This window comes from Ambystoma mexicanum, chromosome 11 (genome assembly GCF_040938575.1).
Source record: "Ambystoma mexicanum isolate Mex_15411 chromosome 11, UKY_AmexF1_1, whole genome shotgun sequence".
Classification (NCBI taxonomy): Eukaryota; Metazoa; Chordata; class Amphibia; order Caudata; family Ambystomatidae; genus Ambystoma; species Ambystoma mexicanum.
The window spans coordinates 862,477,273-862,500,795 of record NC_090934.1 but is presented as its reverse complement, the minus strand read 5'-3'; the positions used below and the strand labels follow the sequence as shown (position 1 = coordinate 862,500,795).

The window sequence follows — 23,523 nt, the reverse complement described above, 5'->3', positions numbered from 1 at the left end:
AACATCAAACGGACCCTGGAAACAGCCAACCTGGTCAACAAACCGCTGGAACAGGCACTATACCAACTCATCCGGGAATATTGACATACGCTGCACAGCACCCCCGGCATCAACCCATATGACCTCATGTTTCGGGAAGTCATCAGAACGAGACTCCCTAAATTCCCTGCCCTGCCTCACACGACACCTCAGGAACAGCAGGCCAAGGCTCGGGATCAAGAATAGAAAGAGAGAATGAAAGAGAGAGCTGATGCGCAGCGAGGGGCAACGGAATGTGACATTGAGCCGGGAGATCAAGTAGTGGTACACCAACCACAAGTGAGAAAAGAAGACCCAACATTTGCATTGGAATGGCTTGTCGTGACCAGCAGAACGGGCACTATGATAACCACCAGCAGAGAATGCCACCATTCCATCACAAGGAATGCATTCCACTTGTTGCCCACATCATTATGTGGGTGGCCCCATGTTGGGGCCCTGGTTGGGAGGGAAGTGACGTTGGGCTAGGGATGGGGCAGGACTGGGGTAGGGGAAAAGTAGTTTACATGTGTCCAGTAATAAAGAAGGTTCTACACCGTCCTCCGCCTGTGCCCCGTTATTCCCGTGTGTGCGCGGATGACTGGGGAAAGCTGTGTTGTGCTGAGCGTGGTCCGCTCTAGCAGGCCGTCACCCCCTAACAAGATGCGTCCAAAGCAAGAGTGGGCCCACCAAGCAAGCGATGGAAATGCTGTGTGAGGGTGCATTGACTGATCTGTGAGCAGCAATGGAAATGCTGTGGCTTTACCAACCAGCGGGAGGCATAGGCAGCTGTCGCTCTTAGCAGCAACCAACGCCGCTGATTCAGGAAGTCCTAACCCCACCATATTTCCGGAAGTAGGGCCCCAAGGGAAAGTGGATGACAACATCCGGAAAGGGCAGCGTAGCGCCTGTTTTAGAAGCAGTGCATGCACAATAAACATCCTCTGGTTCACGCTGAGGGCGGTGGTTGGGGTTGGGGGCGGGGAATGCTGTCACACACCCATCCACAAACTGAAGGTGTTAAATAAGATGTTTTTTGTGTATTTTGTCCTATTCCCTACAGAATCATTGCAGCAAAGCTAAAGGATGCACCCATGGCAAAAAGTATTGTTGGGGCCCACAAGGGTACTGTGCAGTCAGAAGTTAAAGTAACTGCCCTCTGGGGTAGAAGACCGCTGAGAGGACTTGGGACATAAGGGGAATGTTAATTATAGCATAAGGGGTCATGTGATGCGGGCGCACAAGTAAAGGGGTAAGAGGGGGGGAGACCTTGGAACAAGTACATGTGTAAGCCGTCACAAGGTTTGGGAACAAGATAATGCCTGTGAGGCCATGAACCCTGGGTACCAGTAAACGGTAGGAGGGCACATGACCAGGCCCCAGTAATGTGTGCGAGGTCATGAGACTTGAGGAACAAGGGATTTGCAAGAGGTCAGGTGACCTGGGTAGAGTGAAAGAGTGGGTGCTCCTTAGAAGGAATACATTATTCTGGGGGCAGGGCACAGTCAGGACCCCAGCTCAGCCTAGAACTCTGAGGGAGGGGAATATGGAAAGATATTTGAGAACATTGTAATGCTGTAACAGTCCAATGCGCAGGGGGCCCAATGGTCGAGTGCTGTCGCTGCTATGCTGTGATAACCATCGTTTCTGGAATCGTGTGTTCTATTAGTAAGACATGGAACATTGCAAACAATATCCTATGCATTAGGATGTGACTTACCTGACTACATCTTGGAATGCCCTGAACAGAGGCTTCTCCTCGTAGTGCACATCGTACTTGCTGCAAAGCGATCTCACCAGCGGCGCAATCTTGTAGTAGTTGTGCCTTGGCATCGTCGGGAAGAGGCTAGGATAAGGAGGGGAGACTGTGAGACATTCCCAATATCCTCATCATTGGGTGTATGGAAATGGGGTATAAGGAAATTGATAAAGTAATCCAGAGTGGGGAAGAGAATTAGGTAAATGGGGAGGAGAAGGGTGGAAAGAGGAAGAGGGGCCGGATACGGAAGTGATGTCAGAGAGAGGACGAGGAGAAAGTCAAGAAGGAGTCGCTAGAAAGGATACTCACTGATGTTCGATCTGGAAGTTGAGGTGTCCACTGAACCAGTCGTTGAAGAAGGACGGCTCGATGTTGCAGGTGGCAGCCAACTGTAAATGCAAGCAAGTTGAGGATTACACTGAGTATTGCCACCACAAGAAGCAATACTTTGCATGTTCTAGTTTACTATCTCACAATTGAGTCAACATGAACACACTTCCTCCACCCACCGAGCTGTACGCCCATTCTAAACGGTTTAGTGCCCTCAGACCATGCAAGGCCACTCCAACAACTCCACCATTGCCCCGCAGCTCAGTTCCCTGTCCTGCAGAATCCCCTCCTGCCCAAGGGAGCCATCTGCTGCACCCCCCTCTCTGCAGTCTGCAACTAAGCCTCTGCACCCCGAGGGGGAGCGGTCCATGGAGCACGAGTCTACAGTGATTGAGAACACCCCCACTTTATTGACAGACAAAGCCACATCACACACTCAGCTGAGAAAAGTTTTATGTTTAAATATTTATTTATCAAGCATCTGTACATTAAAAACTAAAACATGATCAAGCCATACCATACATAATTAAAGAGTCAAAGCAACTACTTATGATCATTAAAAATAACTTGATCAATTTCCAATTTTGCCTGCAGATTCTTTCTTCAATACACCTGCACTTCCTCATCACAGCAAGAAAATCTTAGAGAGCAGTGGGGTCGAGCAGTACATCCAAGGCGTCATCCAACATCCCAATCCTTTAAGCACTGATTTGCGCCAGCAGATGCTGTCAGGCTCAGCAAAGTAAGAAGAGGTACTGGAAAGGGCTATTCTCATTACCCTACAGATTTTAGTGAAACACTTCTCACTTAAATTGAATTAGTTGTAACTCGATTGAATCTAATGAACATACATGCAAGTAGCCACCCAAGCTCCACCCTGAATAAATAGAATGCAGTTACACCATTTGAAATAATTCATGAGCACGAGCAACACAATTGCAACTTCAGGAACATATAATTAGGGACAGGTGAGAGTACTGATAAAGGAGTAGAGGTGAGGGAGTCGCATAACCCGTGGGTAGAGCCAAGCTAGAGCCTAGCCAGTGGCGTTGGCTCAGCTCTATGCACCAATTATGAGCAACACTGGCAAAAGATGCATACCTGGCTCTTCTGTCTGCTTACCCCCGGCCCCCCACAAATCATAGCCCATTCCTGATGGCCTGCCTCCATTCGACCATAGCGGAAAAACCCATACCTAGCATTCCAGTGTTTGAAGATATACCACAGTGAAATGATTGCCCCTGATCACACACTTTCTTTAAGAGGGTAAGATGGTAGTGGAGTTCAGTCTGCACTTTAGACACTTGACCAGATATTCTCTCAGCGCTAGCCGGAATACATTTGTTTTGATATATCCTTTTTAAGGGGATAAACAATACTATCTCTTAAAAAGCATGCAAAATATTATAAACCAACTGGACAGATATATAAAATCTTATGCTAAGCAGGAAGAGAATGGAACACTGCAAGTACCAGAATGCAAAGTATTTCTAGCCTAAATAATTCTGCTGTGGTTTTACAACTCTACTGTTCAGACTAAGACACACAATTACAAAATTGCCTGATGCAGTCATATGCTTGTAGTCATTGCTTAACACAGACGTGCAACTTGTTCTTGTGCAGAGCTGCTAGCAGGTTTATGTCCCTCAGCAGGCACAAGTGTGAGCACCAGACAGCAGCCACATGTCCGGGATGGTGGGAGAGTGCGGAGAAAAACTAAAGCAGTGTGTGGCTGGTGGCAAGCCTGAGATCTAGGCAAGCATCCAGCATGCTAAAGACCCATGTGATCTTCTGCCGGCCCATGCACAATATTGGTAGTAGGTGGAGGCACCATGGCCAGAGCACAAGGCAAGGAGATAAAATAATTCAGCTGGTGGACTCCTAACAGAGTCAAGGACAAGGCCCCAGGTAATTCCTCTTTCCAACCAAACACTGTAGTACATCATTTTTTTCACTTTTCCATTAGGGGAGAACTGTAGCTCACAAGTGACAGAGCAATGAACAAGGGACAATTCAGCCAATGGTGTGCACTATTTAAATGATCAATCTTTTGTTATCGTTGGAGAAAAAAAACATATATTATTGAGACTTCTATAGTGCACACATAACAATCATTTCTTAGTGGTCCCAATTATTATAAACAAAGGAAATGAGACTCATTTAAACTGAGTGATTTGCCCATGAATGAACAGATTGCTCAAGTGGGGAAGCTTGGCCGTGAGTCCAGGTTTTGAGGGTGCACGGTTTGCATTTTTGTAGGCTTCAGACTACATGTGCTCGCTTTGCATCCTTAGTTTTGAACCAACATACAATGGCTGGCAAGAGGTAAGTTAGTATGCTCTGTTCAAGTGGATGATAGCATACAGTTCTTTTAACTGTCACCGACTGGCAGTTTCACTTTGGTTTGCCCTGCTGGGAATGTAACAAAGAGATGAGGTGATGCTTGAGTTGGCTTTGCGTTTCACAAAGGCACTCAAGCCAAGCCAGAGCCAGGCAGTTGTCTTGAACCTCCTCTGGCTCCCTACCTCTATATGGTAGTCGCCCCAAAAGGGAGGTTCCAGGGAACGGCAGAGGGCAATGAAGGAACGGCGGAGGAAGGGATAGAGGAGAGCGAGAGGGTTTTGAAAGATTCTTCATTTAAGGCAAACCACACCTCATGTTTCAACTTTTTACACAGCCTATTAGATGAACATACATTCTTAAATGAAGAACATAGCAAGTCAGAAGTGTGCAGCAAACCACAATGTTGACGGAAATTCTTTTTCGTTCCAAATATAGTCCTCATATCCTGCAGGCATGTGTCCACCTATCAGGCCCGGTTGGTGATGGCTCCAATACCTGGTCACCCCGCTCCCACTCCTCCTCCTCACCTGATTCCGATTCAGGTCTTGCTCCGAACCTCTTTCGCCACAAAGTTTTTTCTTTGCTGTGCAGATAAGGACGGCCGCGAGAGGAAGCCACCCTGACCCTTTGAAAGGAGGTCCAGGAGGAGCACTCCTTTCGCAGCAGACCGGTCCGGGGAAAAAGCCTTACAGCATAAAAAACCCCTGTCTTGGTGGATTGTAGAGGAGATCCGGATTTCGTGTGTTCCGATGTAGGAGACCCCTGGTCGTTCCAGCAAACGTGCACAAGGCGGTGGAAGGTAAGTTGGAGGAATACAAGTAAGCAAATACGGAGAAAAATGGGGTAGCAGGCAGAAGGAGAGAGGGGAGCACTCGGACAGAGCAGTAGCAGGGCGGGACAGAGCTGTAGCAGGGCGAAAACAGGGAGGAAATACAAGCAAGAGCTCGAGGAATAAACAGCGTGTTAACCCGAAAGCCTAAACGCGAAGGGTTGCAACGCGTCGGCTTCCGGGTTGAACGTAAGGAAAAAGGCTTGCGACGGCATAACCCGAAAGGCTAGACCGTCACAATACGGTGCATGGGAACGTGGCGGCATATTCAATGGCGGCTCATATGCCAACGGGGCCACAACCGCCAGCTCCCACGGTTTGTGACAGTATACCCCCCTCCCATACCAATACCACCAGGTTTACCCGGATGGAGTCTATGGAAACGTCGGGTGAGAATAGGGGCATGAATGTGGGAGACAGGCTCCCAGGAATCCTCGGAACGAGGATAACCTTTCCAGGATACTAAATACTCCAGCCGGCCCCTTCTGTATCTGGAATCTACTATGGCCGATACCTCATACTCCTCTGGGGAGGATGGCACAAAATCCGGTATCCCTTTCTTACTGATAGAAGGGGTGTCTGGATCCACCGGTCGAAGGAGGGAGGAATGAAAAACCGGGTGTATGCGATGCATACTCTTGGGAAGCAGCAATTTATATGACACGGGGTTAACCCTCCTAGAAATCTTGAAAGGTCCCAAATACCTTGGAGATAATTTGGATGGATGGAGCCACCGAGGTAGGAACTTAGTAGATAGCCATACCCGATCCCCTTCCTTCCAATCGGGACAGGGAGTTTGAGATCGATCAGCCTGTCCCTTGTATCTCCTTCTGGACAAAAGTAAGTTCTGCTGAGCAACCTTGTGGGCTAAGGCTATGTCTGCCAAAGTGGATTCTATGGTAGGGATGGTGGAAGGGGGATTACAAACAGGAAGAATGCCACGAGGATGCATTCCGTAAGTGCAGAAAAAAGGGCTAAGGCCCGTGGCAGTATGTATGGCATTGTTATATGCGAATTCTGCTGTCGATAATAAGGCAACCCAGTTGTCCTGCAAGCTATTGGTATAACACCTAAGATATTGCTCAAGGGAGGCATTGAGTCTTTCGGTTTGGCCATTAGTTTGAGGGTGGAAACCAGAGGAGAGTGCCCGCTCGATACCTAACCGCTGACATAAGGCCCCCCAGAAACGGGAAGTAAACTGGCTACCTCGATCGGATATTATTTTATCAGGCAAACCGTGTAACCTAAATATCTCCTTGAGAAATACCTCTGCCATCTCCGATGCGGATGGGACACCTGGAAGCGGAGTGAAGTGAGCCAGTTTCGAGAAAGAATCCACCGTAACCATCAAACAAGAGAACCCTTGGGACGGAGGTAAGTCGACTATGAAGTCTGTCGAAATCTGAGACCAGGGGCGAACAGGTGCCTCTGTTTGCACAAGCAAGCCGTAAGGTTTATGAGTGGGATTTTTACTCTTGGCACAAACCTGACAGGTGCGGCAATACCTTTTAACGTCTTGAGTGAGAGAGGGCCAGAAGAAAGAACGGGATATCAAGTCAAAAGTACCACGTATGCCTCTATGCCCAGAAGTAACGTGGTCATGACCCCATTTCAGGATCCCTTGTTGTAAAGGCTTGGAAGGGATGCATAGCCTCCGGTCAATGAATAAAAGACCCTTAGACCATCTAACCCGTCGTCGCAGGTTGAGGGGCACCCTATTTTCCAGCTCCGGGGTGGTAACAGATCTGACGTCCTGGAGGAAGGAGGCAATAACCCCCACCAACCGATTACGGGGAAACATGTACTCTAATGGCAGAGCCAACTGAGTGGCATGTGAGTCTCGCCTGGACAACGCATCTGCTAGACTGTTTTGGGTGCCAGGAATGTACGTGATGGAGAAATCATAATGGCTGAAAAAATGGGCCCAGCGTGCCTTTCTGGAATTGACACATTCCATGTTCCTGAGCACCTGCAAGTTCTTATGGTCAGTGCGCAGTATAACCGGATGGGCACTTCCTTGGAACAGATGTCTCCATTCTTCACACGCAGTCTTAAGGGCCCACAATTCCTTTTCAATTACGGAGTAATTTCTTTGGCTTGCTGACAGGGTCTTGGAGAGATAGGCCACAGGGTGTTCTTCTCCGTCCTTAGATTGTAAGAGTACGGCTCCCAAAGCACTTGCAGAGGCATCAGCTTCAACTATAAAAGGTCGGGTCTGGTCTGGCTGATGCAGGACAGGAGCAGTACAGAACATCTCTTTTAAACTCTGGAAAGCTTGGTTGGCTTGGTCAGTCCAGACAAAGTTTCTGGCCTCTTTCTTGAGTAAAGCTGTGATAGGTAGAACAATTCGGGAAAATTGTCTGATGAATTTCCCGTAAAAATTAGCCAGACCCAAAAACCTTTGTACATCCTTCTGGGAGGATGGAGCGGGCCATTCCAAGATGGCTGTCACCTTCCTAGGATCCATCGATATGCCTTCTTGGGAGAGGATGTAACCTAAGTAAGGAACTGAGGAGGTCTTAACTACACACTTCTCGGGTTTGACCAGGAGGTGTTGAGATTGAAGACGAAGGAGAACAATCTTCAGATGCTGAGCATGTTCTTGGGGAGAAGACGAAAATACCAAGATGTCATCGAGGTAGACAATAGTGTTCACATACAACAGATCAGAAAACAGGCGGTCCATAAACCGTTGAAAAATTGCCGGGGCGTTGACTAACCCGAATGGCATGACCTTGTACTCAAACAAACCAAAAGGAGTTCTGAATGCGGTTTTCCATTCATCCCCTGCTCTTATGTGTAGAAGATGATAGGCACTACGTAGATCTAATTTCGAAAAGATGGTAGCTCCTTGAACGGCCTCCAAAATGTCGGAGATCAGGGGCATAGGATAGCGATCACGAACGGTGACCCTATTAAGGCCCCTATAATCGATACAAGGCCGTAGCTCAGATGAATCACGTTTCGGTATGAAAAAAAGAGGGGCTCCAGCTGGGGATCTTGAAGGCTGGATGAGCCCATTGGTTAGATGGGAATCCAGGTAGGTGCGTAGGACCTTCTTTTCTGTGATGGATAACGGAAACATGCACCCGAAAGGCACTAAGGCATCTGGTACCAACTCTATGGCACAATCCTCCGGACGATGAGGGGGTAATTCCAGAATTGGATTATCACTAAAGACTTCCCGGAAGTCAGCCAAGTCAGGGGGTATACTACAAATGTCACATACTTCTTTGCGTTCGGGAGTCAGGATCTGCACAGTCTCTTTACGTATCCGCGACAAACAACTTTGTCTACAGTATTCAGACTCAAAGGCCATAGTGTTCCGGGTCCAATCGATGGCTGGATTGTGTTTCCTAAACCAGGGGATACCCAGGATGATGGGGAAATGGGCTGCCCGGATAAGATCAAACTGTAATTGTTCCATGTGTTGAAGTATAAGTACCTTGAGAAGTTCAGTAGAGTGGGTTATGGGACCTGAAGACAAGGGTGATCCGTCTACACCTTCCACTTTTTGGATGTCTTCCCGCTTCAGCAGGGTGAGCCCTTGTTGGTGCGCCCACTGGGTGTCCATACAAATTCCTGCAGCACCGCTATCCAAAAGGGCCATGGTATGGAGTACTGAGGTTGGAGTTTCCAGTCGGATAGCCACCACCATGAGACGCGAGTCCATGGTGTCAGGGGGCGAGGATATGGTTACCGTGACATAGGGACTAGGAGTTAGACCTCGGAGACTCGTCCCCATTAGTTCCGAGGTAGATCGTTTCCCGGTCTCCTAGGGGGTACATCCGGACAGCTACGAAGCAGGTGAGAATTTGACCCACAATACATACAGAGGCCCAACTCTCTCCGTCTTCTTCTCTCATCTGAAGTCAAGGGCGCTCGGGCCGCCCCTATCTGCATAGGTTCTTCCATTTTACTTCGGGATGGCAATGTTGGCAGGGAGGAGGCACCGGGAGTGTGGGGCACGGGGGGCTTATGCTTCCTTTGTTCTACCCTTCGTTCATTCAGCCGGTAATCAATCTGGAGCACAAGAGACATCAAATCCGATAGGGTGGTAGGTCGGGCTATACGGGCTAGTTCGTCCTTGATCTCCTCCTTGAGACCACGACGAAATATGGTATATTGAGCCCGTTCTGGCCAGCCTGCTTCGGTGGCAAGTCTCTTGAAAGTTGAAATGTACGTGAGTAAATCACTAGAGCCTTGCTGAACGTCTAGGAGTTCTTCGGCTGCTACATGCGTGATTTCGGTCTGCTCAAAGGTTTGTCTAAGTCGGTTCAAGAAAGCCCCATAATCGTGGGTGACGGGATCATTGTTTAGGACTTGCGGTGTTGCCCAGGCTAGGGCATTTCCCGTCATGTTGGATACCATAAATCCGACCTTGGTATGATCAGAAGAAAATGTCTGGCGGCGAAATGCGAAATAAATGGAGCATGCTTCCATAAATTCTTTCACCTTCTTGGGGCTCCCGTCAAATTTGCCTGAAGACAAGGTCATAGGGGATAGGTCGATCTCACGAGTCTCTCGGGTAGCGATCATCTGTCTTAGAGCGGTGTTGTCAGCTTTAACGTTCAGTAGTTCTACGTTCATAGCCTGAACTGCAGTAACGAGTTCTTGGATCTGTTCGGGGGTGGCGATTGCTACACTTTGGCGTTGCAATCTATCAGGCCCGGTTGGTGATGGCTCCAATACCTGGTCACCCCGCTCCCACTCCTCCTCCTCACCTGATTCCGATTCAGGTCTTGCTCCGAACCTCTTTCGCCACAAAGTTTTTTCTTTGCTGTGCAGATAAGGACGGCCGCGAGAGGAAGCCACCCTGACCCTTTGAAAGGAGGTCCAGGAGGGGCACTCCTTTCGCAGCAGACCGGTCTGGGGAAAAAGCCTTACGGCATAAAAAACCCCTGTCTTGGTGGATTGTAGAGGAGATCCGGATTTCGTGTGTTCCGATGTAGGAGACCCCTGGCCGTTCCAGCAAACGTGCACAAGGCGGTGGAAGGTAAGTTGGAGGAATACAAGTAAGCAAATACGGAGAAAAATGGGGTAGCAGGCAGAAGGAGAGAGGGGAGCACTAGGACAGAGCAGTAGCAGGGCGGGACAGAGCTGTAGCAGGGCGAAAACAGGGAGGAAATACAAGCAAGAGCTCGAGGAATAAACAGCGTTTTAACCCGAAAGCCTAAACGCGAAGGGTTGCAACGCGTCGGCTTCCGGGTTGAACGTAAGGAAAAAGGCTTGCGACGGCGTAACCCGAAAGGCTAGACCGTCACAATACGGTGCATGGGAACGTGGCGGCATATTCAATGGCGGCTCATACGCCAACGGGGCCACAACCGCCAGCTCCCACGGTTTGTGACACCACCGTAGGCTTCTTCCAATATCTCAAGGCTAACCTCATTGCCCGTCAGTCTGAAGTGACCTTCTCCATCAGAGTTTGTTTGACACCCAGAAGGATTGTTCCACACTACTACAAAGGCACCCGTTCTATCATTTTCCTCCGGCGTATTTTTCCAGGTTCGCAAGAGCTACTAACTTCAGCAGACCATTCTTAGCCTCCTGCACACCTAGTTTACTATAAGATCCCAATCCAGCCGCAAGGGCTAAACTAGCTCCGCCCCTTAGGACGAGTCTCTGCTATTTGCAAGGTTTTAAACATCCTTGGTACAGTGCTAGGGCTCTCAGGCAGGTACAGTGGCCCCATTTCCTCTCTGGAGATCTGGAAGAAGTAGACTGACTGGGTGGGTCAGGGATCCATCCTTTCCAGTCCCGATATGGGTTGTCATTTTCTCTCACGGAACATAGCTAGAATCATGAAGAACCTTGAGGATATAAGCTGGGCTTATTTTTGAGGGGTGTCAAGTGATTGTCCTACAAGAAAAATGGGCCATGGATCAGGTAGACCTTCAGGGGTACCATACTTTTTATGTCCCGCTAGAAAAGGCCATAAAAGGCACACCAAGCGGGGGGGCTCCTCATTTTGATAAAAAATACATTCAATTGGGAAGCGACTGTCGGCATGACAGTTATAGGGGAACTCCAATAGTTCAATATTTGCACTGGGGACGACAATTTGATCCTTTTATTTGACTTTTACAATAGGTGGTAGAAAGGATCCAAGAATTGATAATCTCTCTGAAGGGGTTGAATTATCAGGAAACCTGCATATTTTTTGCAGGAGACCAGAATATGCATATAGAACCCCTAAAGGAATTGGAGGGTTTGTGGGACGAACAGGATGTTGCTTGGGACAGCCCCACGTTGGTAGTTGACTGTCCAAAGTGGGTGCATAAATCTCGCAATAAGATTCTCTCTTTTAACATAGGGTATGTCCAGAGGGCTATTGTAAGCCAAAAGAGCAGGAAAGCCTCTGGGACGAATGGGATTCCACTTGTTTTCTATAAAGAAGATGTAATGGTATGGGCTCCAATATTGTGTAAAGTCTTGAACTCTGTACTAGATTGGGTATAGGGCCATCCTCCTGGAGAAATGTGGTAGTTGGGCCAATTTACAAAAAAGGTGGGAGGAACTCGCCAACTACCGGCCTATTTCCCTTTTGGATAGGGTGAGGAAAGTGTATGCCAAGGCCGTCTTGTCTCCCCTTCAATCTTGGGTAGAAGAAAATGCCATTATAAGTGATCTACCGGCAGGGTTCCGCAAACATAATAGTGCTGCCGACCAAAGGTTCCGGCTGTTCCTGTTGATCCAGAAGTACACTGTGTTTTTGAAAAGGAAATTGTAGTGTTTTTGTGGATCTCAGGACAGCATTCAACAGTATCTCAAGGGAATCACTATGGCAGATCATGAGAGAAAGGGGGGTTCCCTTTAAATTGATCTCTGCTATTAGGCCGCTGTATACTGACAACTATGCAGCCATACGTTTTGCACCAGCTGGTGAACTAACCACGCCATTTACAGTGGCAAAGGGGTGAGAATAGGCTGTGTCCTTGCAAGTCTTCTTTTTTAATACATACATTGAAGAAATTATCAAGGTACTATCCGAGGGCTGTAGGGACTGCCCTAAGATGGGCCAGGGCTGCTATTTGGCTCTATATTACGCTGATGATGCAGTGATACTGTTTACCACACCATAGGGATTAAGGGCGACATTGAATATATTTTTTGATAATTGTGAGACTCCTGGACGGCACTTGAATACTGATAAAACAAATACAATGGTGTTTAAGCCACAGTTCGCAAAAGATAACAAATTCGATATCTTTGTAAAAGAATGTAAAATAGAACAGACAATATTTTATGATTATCTGGGAATTAGATTACATGAGAACTGTGGATGGTCTGCACAACTTGCCAAAGCTCTTTTTGTAGATTCTCTAATGAACTGCATACTGCAGTGGCCCGTTATATTCATAGGGTTTGGCTGCTAAGATTGAAACTAGTGAATAAGGGCCTTTTAGGATGAAGTGATTGATTTAAGTTTGGGATTTTAATGAGATTGCGAGTATACTCTCCTCTTTTTAATCAGGATGGGAAAAAGAGGAGGGAATAGTAATATATTTTCTTTTTTTGGAAAAAAAGATAATTTTAATGAAAATGTTATACATTTGGAAAATGTTTTTATGTTTATCTTGTATGAACTGTATGTTAGTTCTTTTACTAGTACTTTAGTGTTTTCTATAGCAAATACAGTATTAATGACATGTCCTCTCCAAAAGCAAGGGATTCCGGGTCAGGATACAGATGTGGAAATTGTCCAAGGTGATGGTGATTAGAATAATCTATTAGATGCTTCCATGAAAGGATTCCATGTGTCGTGCACTTTTTGGAACTGGAAGTTGCGGTTGCATTTCTAGCTGAGACACAGGGTTTTGGGGATGGTTGGGTCCCCTAGACAGGAAAAGATGGGAATTCCATTACAGCCACGTGTCCTCGAGGAGGCCAGGAACACCTGACGGGGCCCAAGAATCTAGACACAATCTTCAGACTGAGGACAGCAGAAAAGTTATATCTTGTCTTGTTACTGGCGCGCAGACAGAGATGTACAACCACCTCACTGGACGATCTGCTTTCTTTCGTGTCTCATTTGGCAAATTCAGGGATTAGGCTGGGATCATGCAAGTGTTTCTGAGCCGGAGGTGATTAAGGGACACATCAACAAACGTATCAAAGGCCACCTTCCGACTAGGGTTCCACACCCCACTGGGATCTTCATTAAGTCCTTTCTGTCATTGCATACAAACCTTTTGAGGTTGATAGATTAGTGTTGTGTGTCTTGAAAACAGTTTTCTTAGTGGCATTTACTTGTGCAACCCTTTCTTATGTTTCATAAAGCCAAGGTAGCGCTGCAAACGCACCCTTCCTTTGTGCCCATGGTGGTCTCGGAATCTCACATTGACCAAAAGAATTTTCTCTCCACCTTCTTTTCGGATCCACAGGCAGGGGTAGAGAGGGTGTTCCGCTGTCTCTGTGCGACTAAAGCTCTGAACTTCTTTCTTGAACACACTAAATTGGATTGGTCCTCAGATGATCTCTTCTTTTCCTATGCTGTAATGTCAATGGCAGCCAGGGCTTTCCAAGTTCCCATACCCAGGTGAGGGGTCTCAGGCCCTCTGGAGGCATACATGCTCAAAATCTGCCTCCACCAAACACATGCCCAGTCAAGGGCTAGAGCAGCTATGGTAGCCTCCCAAAGACACATTCCTACGGGAAACAAGCTTTGGACTAGGAGTACAGTAGTCACTACAGTAAGCAACTTGTATCTATTAGGATAATGTTCTTTCTTTTTTGGGGCAGGGGCAGCATTCTGTGTACTGAAGTAATTTGGAAAGGACGATCATTTGACACTTCCACCCTTGTCTGACAGCTTACCTTGGATGCATGTTTCTCTACATTGTGTTAGAGTGCTTTCTTAGGATTACTCAGAACCTTAATCCTTAAATAAGTCAAAGGCCCACATTATAGGTTCGCTAGTAACCCTCCTAAATTACTGGCAGGATACCGGCAAAACTACCTTACCATCTCTGCCACCTGATTTCCCTGTATTACCGGGATATTTTGGGTGGTGGACATGCCGGTACATTTGCATTCCATGATAGGACTCCATGGGATGGGATTGCTGGAATTACCAGAACCAAGAGTAGGGATGCTGGTGATTCTGGCAATTATTTGCCAGTAGGGGCCTTAACTCCTGCCAGGTCCGGCCTGCCGATAGTTTACTGCCCCTACCGGCAAATTTGTGTTTCCCCGGTCTAGAAAAATTCTAGTGCCGGTACATATTTATCCAGACCGGGACCTTGTAGTCTCCTTTAGCCATCAAACATCCTAACACATGAATAATGTCTTTTGGCATACACGTTACCATGGTAGGCAGTATATAGGTCTTAGAGATGTTTACTTTAGAACATGATATTGTCCAAAACCGCTCAAATGGAAAATAGATTGGAGACAGAGGACTGCAGGTTTGATAGGTGTACTAAGAAACCGACAGCACAGGTCAGCACTTTCAATGACACATGACCAGTTTGTATCCACTGGATTTTTGGATTGTCTCTACATGTTGATAGCAGAGGCTCTTTTGCCAGGTTGAACAAATAGGGAGATTTTGGGTCTCCCTGCCCATTCACCCTGCATAGGAGAAACTCCTCTGAGATCACGCCATTCGACCCAAAGTTACTGGTCCTCTCTGCCAGATGCTTTTTCCACATCGACACCTATTGCAGCAAGCGGGACAGAGAGGTTCCCCCGTGAGAGGAACACACTCAACAGTTCCCTCATTTTATCAGCCCCGGAATGACCTTTCATATATCCAGCCTTGTTCTTATGCTTAAGGTTGAGCATATTCTTATGTTTAAGCTTGAGCATAGTTCTATGTAAACAGATCACAGAAAATGATGCCAGAACATCTGCGTTCAGCAGAGAAATTGGCGTAACTTTGGGATCACTACCTGAATAACTAGACCCTGAACCGGCCTGTTAGCCCTAAAGATGATGTGATTGGACAGAGTTGTAAATAAGCAGGACAGAGTGAGCTGAACGCTGTATTTATAAAAAAAAAAACTCTTGCAGTTGTCCATCTGACCCCGGCATTCTGTTATAGCTCGACCATGGCAGTGATTCTGTTCTATTTTCATTTCATTTAAAACACATTTTCATAGAGCCAGTGTTTCCAAAAGGTATAGCTGCGGGGGGGCATCTCCCTAGGGAAAATGTGGAGGTATACATTTCTCTCTTGGCAGACTAGTATAACCAATCCTTAGTTACCTGTCCTGAAATCAAGATGGAGACTATTTATTTCTTCAAATGCTTTAATTTATGTTAATTCCTCGTGTCTAGGCGGAGATCCATTCCTCCCGGAAGGCTCCTTTTCCGTGTCTTGTAACACTTAGTATGCCATGCAGATTGAGCCCAGGATTTATTTATGAACTCCTCTTTTAGCACTATCAATACATGGCATCCATACGACAAAAGAGCAAAGAGCATACATATCCCAAAAAAGAAAAACACAATCAATTGAAGTTTATGGATGTTACACTGTTTATATGAAAATGCAAATAAAAAGAGTTTTAACATAAAAAAATATGTAATAACCAAATAGGAGGGACGGTAACAGACCCTTATATGCCTTCAGCAATTCGATAGATTTTAACTCCCCTCAGTTGGGGTTACACTTGTTCAGGGCAAGGGGAAGGAACATGCCTGGATTCTTTGAGGGCAAGGGGAAGGAACATGCCTGGATTCTTTGAGGGCAAGGGGAAGGAACAAGCCTGGATTCTTTGAGGGCAAGGGGAAGGAACATGCCTGGATTCTTTGTACATTTAGGCAGCAGGGGTAACATCCATTGGAAAGGCATGGAAAGTATATTCCCCCGCCTTGTCCAATCAGTGTTCTCACAGCACCCTTTCAAAGTTGTTGCACCCTTCCCTGGTCACCAGCTCCTTAGTTCTGGTATAGTTCATCTTTAAATCATTCAGACTCAACTCTTCATTTTGTAAAACACATTGCGGCTAAATGCACTGTTCACCCTGGCTAGGACAGCTACATGTGACATGTGCATATAATTTATTATTGTGTATGTTTGTATGTAAACCACAATGACATTATGTTCACGTTCCAGTCAAAGGAGTCACCATTTTTGGGAAAGTCCTCCAAGTTTTGAAGCAAATCTCTATCTATCTATCTATCTATCTATCTATCTATCTATCTATCTATCTATCTATCTATCTATCTATCTATCTATCTATCTATCTATAAGTCAAAATGTGTTTGTTTGTGGCGGGATTTGTGGTGAAGAATTGTTCCTTATACAATTCCACACTGTTTCACCAATCTGCACCAAATGTTGCATAGTTACCTGCTAGGACCCTCCGGGCATTACTGGCTACATGACATTTGGACACCCCACCCCGTTCACCGGATTACAGCACAAGTCAAAATGTGTTTGTGGGTTTGTGGCTTGGCGAAGCATTGTTCCTTATATAATTCCACACCGTTTCACCAATCTGCACCAAAGTTTACATAGTTACCTGTTAGGACCCTGCGGACATTACTAGCTACATGACATTTGGACATCCCACCCCTTTCCCTGGATTTCAGCACCTTCACACATGAGACAGTTGCTTGAAATCGGCGAAACATCAATGTGGTTGTAGAAGGACCGGTTTCAACACAAGGAACAAAACTCGAGATCCAGGCCCTAGGATATTTGAACTGCAATGCATGCAATGTACTGCAGCACGCCAGGGTGAGACGACAGGTGGGGAGAGAGCACAGAAGGACCCATTATGCAGCAGCACACAAACTCTCACCTCCCCCAGCTTCTGTTACAGAGTATGTCAGCCAGCCACATGCACCCATTCTCAGTGCAGTGCCAAGCACATGAAGCAATAAGCGAATCGGAACAGCGACCTACAGGATCAGTGTTGTCATTTCTGTCTACAGGACCTGTTCAGAGAACGGGTACTTCTGCTAGTATACAAAAGGGAAATGTGTGGGTATGTGTTGGTGTCTGTTCAAAATGTTCAACATACTTCTCAACATGAAACAAACCTAAAAGTTGGCATGTGGGTAGGTACCATGATGTAGACAATGTAAAAAGTATCAAATATATATTTGTCTAATTTTTGCGGTCTGCAATGCTTGGATATGTGTGTGTGTGTCTCTTTGAAATGTTCAGCATGCTTCCCAACATGCTACAAACCAGAAATGTTGTATGCGGGTAGGTTCCATGGTGTAGACAGTGTAAAAAGGTACACCTGCTAGTGTTTGTGTGTAAATATACATACTACAGATACCAGAATTCCTTGCTGCTACAGACTGGTACTTCCCAGAGGGATTCAACCCTGAACACCTGAAACCAATCAGCCTCCCTGAAGATTGCTGAGTCATGAAAGCACACTAAGAGGAGAATATCTTCGGACTGTTGAGCAGATTGCAGCTGGGACCCAGAATTGGCCTCTACCATCCCTTTTTTTGCTTGCAGACATACACATTCTTATTATTATATATAATGCACATACTTATACAAAGGTATCTTCCTCGTGAGTGCAAATATGGTCTTGCTACATGACATCTACCTGTGTTGAATCAAAATTGCTTTCAGCTGGGCGAGTGAACACTTCTGCTGGTAAAGGAGACCAGAAAGCTTGATATGTTCAGTGGGCATATCATCAAATCAATTTCTTTGGTAGTGAGACCAGTATGACCTATATTTTGTTCCTCTATAAAAGGGATTTGTGGTGCACAGGGCACTCCTTATCCATGTTTCCACCTGAGGATAAGCAAATACAGACAGAGGAACCTTTTGAGAAAGCTGTTTTGACATCCTATAAAACAATTAGGTCTACTTGGGTACCGGCTGGTGCTAATTTCAGACCCATAACAAGTGGCTTGGTACTCAGAGGCGGTCATAGTTGAAGCAGTCAGGGTTCGGATTGGAAGTGTAAATAAAGATATTACATTTGCTCTTTGATGGATCTCAATTGTTTAGCAAAATGAGAGATTACATCCTGCTTGCAGATGAAACAAACAGACACAGCCATAGAATTGGGGCATTGCATGTATGACATCATTCTACAATACATATTTTCATCAAAGCTGAGGCGCATCTGTTCCTTATCAAAGGTATCAGTTTGCTCCTTACTAGTCAGCAACAGGTCTATCTGGGCCAGGCCTCCATTTCACTCCATCCACCATTCTTATAAGATTAACAAAACTAGCCTTACTTTCATCATTCCCTCCCCTTCCGTAGCACCTTGGTGTGAGAAAGACTTGCTTGCTTAATGAAAGACTAGCAATCCCTGACAGACAAATGGGTGCAGGGCACAATGGGTGAAGCACCTTTAAATTTGATTAATTGGTCATGTCAAATTCTCTATTCCTATTAAGATTTTATCTTGAAAGACCAGGTCCTAGAGGCCTTACTGTGGGCGAGGAAAACATGGTACAAAAAGATCACACTGCTCCTGTTGCCTCATCATCTGAAGCTTTTGCCCAGAGAGAAAGAAAATGCATGCATCCCAATCCGTTAACACTAAAGGGCCGCATTACAGGTATGTTGGTACTGGTAAAAATAAGATGTACTAAAATAATGGTTTCCCTTCTTACCATATTAGCTTTGCATGGAATTCGCTTGTTCTATGATATGGTACGTGATTATTATACACTTTAGGCTATTGCTGTTTGCATTGACTTAAGGATGTATTCATTTGATGATAAAGGCCAATATAAGAAATATTTATTGAAGATTATTAAGCTAATCAATGTGTTTGGTAGGAATTTATAATCATTTGTCACCTTAAGAAAGGTTGTTTCACTTTCAATTGTTCTCTTAGATATATACACCACTGGATTATGTATATTGTTTTTTTATCTTGTATGTATAATTGTTTTAGATAGATCTATTGTTTACGGTGAATTAATTATTGATTGGCTGTATGGATGTGAAATTTAAAAAAAACTATGTTGATGATGATGGTAAAAATAAGTGGCATTTGCAACACCTCCTTATTTTTGAATCACCCTCTCAATAAAGGCTGGGAACTCATGGAATATTTACAGCATGAGGTACGCATGAAGTAATGCAAGGGTATTTTTTACGTACCCCACACAGTAAATGTCCAATGTTATCCACACCTATAATTAGGCAGTATTTTAAAAATTGGAAGTATTTAAAATACTATTTAATTTTACTGTTGCCGCCATACCTGTAATGAGACACGCAATCCGGCACTGTGACTCCCGAAGTCTTAGAGTTTGGCCATCTTAATCTGTCTCTGAGGTGTGCGGATGTTATCGCGCATACTAGGGCTGTAGCCAAAAGTTCTGCTACGGAAAGAATTGGAAGAAGTTCTGTTATCAGATTGTAGCTTCTGGCATACGTCCTATTCATTGACATTGTTATGAAGATTTGAATAGCTGGTGGTGGTTCCTTAATCAAGTCTACAATATTTGTCAATAAGAGTTCACATACTGGCAATAAAACTAGAACATGTCCAGGACACACACATCCTTCTTCACAGCCACTGATCAAGGTCTTCTTGGGATGCCACATTTTGGCCACTGTTTCTAAACCAGCTCCAGCAATGGATTTCAATTTAGTGTTGTCAAGATTGATGAGTCATCAATCTAAACCCATGTATTTGTGTAATCTACAATTTATGCCAAGAAAAGTATGTTAAAGGTTTTAGAAATGCAGGCTTTATGAACTCAGGAGCCTTTTTGTTGAAGTTTTCCAAAAATAAGTTATTGCCGCGGGCTAATACTAGTTTCATTCCAAAAGTGTTTTCAAGTTTTGTCTTAAATCGAAGTATCTGATTACCCATATTATGTAAAAGACCTGCAAGCCCGCCCCAGAATATAGTGCTGTAGATGCTGACAGGGAGCTGTAATTATATTTGGAATGGACAAAATAATTCAGGCATATGGAGAAGTACAAGTGATAATGTTTTGCTAGATGAAAGCCTAAAGGAGCATCGCTAGAAATAATTCAGGCATATGGAGAAGTACAAGTGATAATGTTTTGCTAGCTGAAAGCCTAAAGGACCATCGCTAGAAATAATTCAGGCATATGGTGAAGTACAAGTGATAATGTTTTGCTAGCTGAAAGCCTAAAGGACCATCACTAGAAATAATTCAGGCATATGGAGAAGTACAAGTGATAATGTTTTGCTAGATGAAAGCCTAAAGGAGCATCGCTAGAAATAATTCAGGCATATGGAGAAGTACAAGTGATAATGTTTTGCTAGATGAAAGGCTAAAGGAGCATCGCTAGAAAGTGTAACAGTGTGTTCCATGAGAGGCAAGCCAACAACTTGTGCCGTGTTCATGAACACTTCTCTCCCGCAGGCCTGGAAGGCCGCCTGAGGGAGGAACTTGCACACTATCAGCAAACATTGTTGTCTGGACATGGCCACACATGAGCATGCTCGGGTCAGCCAGGCATTGAGGAGGACATTCTATCAATGTTGAACCTCCTTCCTTATTTAGGAAGAAGCCATGCTTGCCATTTGGAAGGAGATGATGTGAATACGAGGCGTGTGGTTGATAGATGAGTATTATAGACAGAACTGTGACAACATATTTACAATAATTCCAATTACCTATGGACTGTTTTTAAATTAGTGCCATTTTGCATAACGCTTCAAAAAGAACACCGCAGATTTACTGGTGTTTCTTGCAAAAAAATAGTTTTTATGAAACATTCCAAGCTCCTGTTTAAAGCTGTGTGTCTAAAACAGACCCCTTTCTTGACAAACCAGGCCAAGGGTGTCCAAAAATGCACATTTTAGCGGATTCTTGTAAAAATGAATAGCGGGAGAATGGCACACCAAAAACCTCTTGCAGTTCTTGGGCTGCTCAGCTCATCAAAGAACTATGCCAATTCGACCACATAACTTGACCCTATTGAACTGCACTGGCTCCCGCTGCAAGCGCATATCATCGTCACATCCTGCTGCACCAACTACAAGGCTGTCATCCTGAAGTCCCTAAGCCACCTCAGTGAAAAACATAGCATCTACAGAGGCCTACGATCCACCGGAAGTGAGGACATGTGCAGACTGGGACATGAAGGAAAGAACCAGAAGACAGGCCTTCTCTGTCCCTGCCCCCAGACTCTGGAACCTCCTCCCTGTCAACACCAACTTGCCCCTCACTTCTACATTTCAGGAAGGCGCACAATACCCACCTCTCTACGAAATTGCTCCTCCCTAACTCCTACATCCACACATCCTCTGCTCTCCACTGAATCTGAGACTGGGTGATCTGCTCCGCCTCCCCCCTGTTTCCTCCCCAGATTGCATGTAGATCTCTTGCTGCCAAATTGCTTGCCCTCTCATTGTTAGCTCCCCACTCCCTAGGTTCTCTGCTTTCCTTACTGTGTCCTCCGCCCTATGACTTTCTAAACGTAAGACATCTATTTGTAGACAATGGTTTAAAAGTGTGCACTTTGTGCACTTTTGGTTGAAATCGACCAATTTAATATACATTTATGTATATATGTAAATGTGTTTGTGGGGGTGGGGGTAGAGAAGTAAAAGCGGAGTAGATGGGGAGTAGGGAATGCGGGGGGTGGATCTGGGATAGACGGGGGAGTAAGAGAGTAATCCTAAAAATAAAATACTGGTCGAAATGCTATTGACCAACAGTGCATGAACAAATAGCACACATTTAAAATGGTGTCTATGAATAAACGTAGAACCCTGGTAAAGCACTACGTTGCTTCCCGAAGCTGGGTCTGTGCTTAATAAGTGTACTAATAGTAATAAGAATACAAAGTTGTCCCTTAAACTCTGCATTATTACAGTGCACCCAAGGGCTTTTAAAATGTGTCAGGTCTCTTCTTTGTAAATCTTTGGGTGAATAATGACCCAGCCCTTTGCAACTGTTTGTGATTCTTTAAAGTGCCAGGCTATTATGGAAGTCTATGCAAAAAGGATGGGCATACTCGTCCTTGGCACTTAAAGGGTTAAAGAATGACAGATGACCCCTGACGCTTCACAGATGTGAACCCATGTTGTCGTTACACCCCTTAAGTCCCTAGTGCTCATCAGTAGCCTGGCCGGGTACATCACCATAGCACTGTCTATGAGTGGCTTTGCTGTGAACCTGACCAGCAAAATGAGTGCACAGTCACACGATTCTTCCTTAATATTCCTGTTGCTTTGGGTCACCTGTGCACAGCATCCTGTATATCTCAGGTTGGCCTTCATAGCATCCTGTACATCAGCCACCCCCCCCCCCTTGGCTTGCATAGCATCCTGTATACCCCTCCTTGGCTTGCATGGCTTCCTGTATATCACCCCCTTGGCTTGCACAGCATTCTGTATATCTCCCCTTTAGCATACATAGCATCATGTACACCCCTCTGGCTTGCATAGAATCCTACATGCCCCCTTCTTGGTTGTACACCCCCCTGGCTTGCATAGAATCCTACATGCCTCCTTCTTGGTTTGAAGAGCTTCCTGTATATCACCCCCTTGGCTTGCACAGCACCTTGTGTATCTCCCGTTTGGCTTGCATAGCATCCTGTACATCCCCCACCCCCTTGGCTTGCATAGCATCTTGTATACCCCTCCTTGGCTTGCACGGCATCCTGTATATCACCCCCTTGGCTTGCACAGCATTCAGTATATCTCCCCTTTGGCATACATAGCATCATGTACACCCCCCTGGCTTGCATAGAATCCTACATGCCCCTTCTTGGTTTGAACAGCTTCCTGTATATCACCCCCTTGGCTTGCACTGCATCTTGTGTGTCTCCCCTTTGGCTTGCATGGCATCATGCATATCTCCCCTTTGGCATGCATAGCAATCTGTGTATCCCCTTTTTGTCTTGCACTGCATCCAGCATAACACCTCCATAGCTTGCATGGCACCCATACAATGTGCCCAAAGACATAAGATTTAGATTTACTTTTGCAAGAAACCCTAGCTGCAACACTGCTAAGGCTACCTCAGCTCCCCTCTTACCCAACAACTGAATACCACTAAGCCCTTGCCAACACCCGCATTCTGCACTCACACCACCACACTACCCGCTGGCTGATCTAAGAGACTAGTCCTGCAGTATCGAGGGATATTTGCTGAATGCCCTCCTTACGCTGTAATTGGTCTCTTCTGTTTTAGTGGTTTGAATGCGCTACTGTTGAATGAGTCAGGCGGTTGATGGCCACTGTCTTTACCTGTCCGCTCAGCCAGTCTCTGTATTTCTCATTGTCGATCTCCATCGGGATGTGATTCATCTGCGTCACCCAGACAAACCAGTGAGATTCCACAAACCTGGAAAAGGAACCAA

General features: G+C 45.6%; 1 protein-coding gene across 1 annotated transcript in view; it reads right to left on the bottom strand.

The window, feature by feature from the left end:
• The window catches only part of LOC138503842 (fatty acid desaturase 2-like), a 237,818-nt gene that overhangs the window by 84,182 nt on the left and 130,113 nt on the right, over positions 1–23,523 (bottom strand). Inside the window, exons 9-11 of the mRNA XM_069623892.1 lie at positions 23,411–23,507; positions 2,087–2,166; positions 1,739–1,864 (exon numbers count right to left, since the gene is read on the bottom strand). Coding sequence (XP_069479993.1) covers positions 1,739–1,864; positions 2,087–2,166; positions 23,411–23,507 — 303 coding nt within the window. The remainder of the gene's footprint in view (positions 1–1,738; positions 1,865–2,086; positions 2,167–23,410; positions 23,508–23,523) is intronic.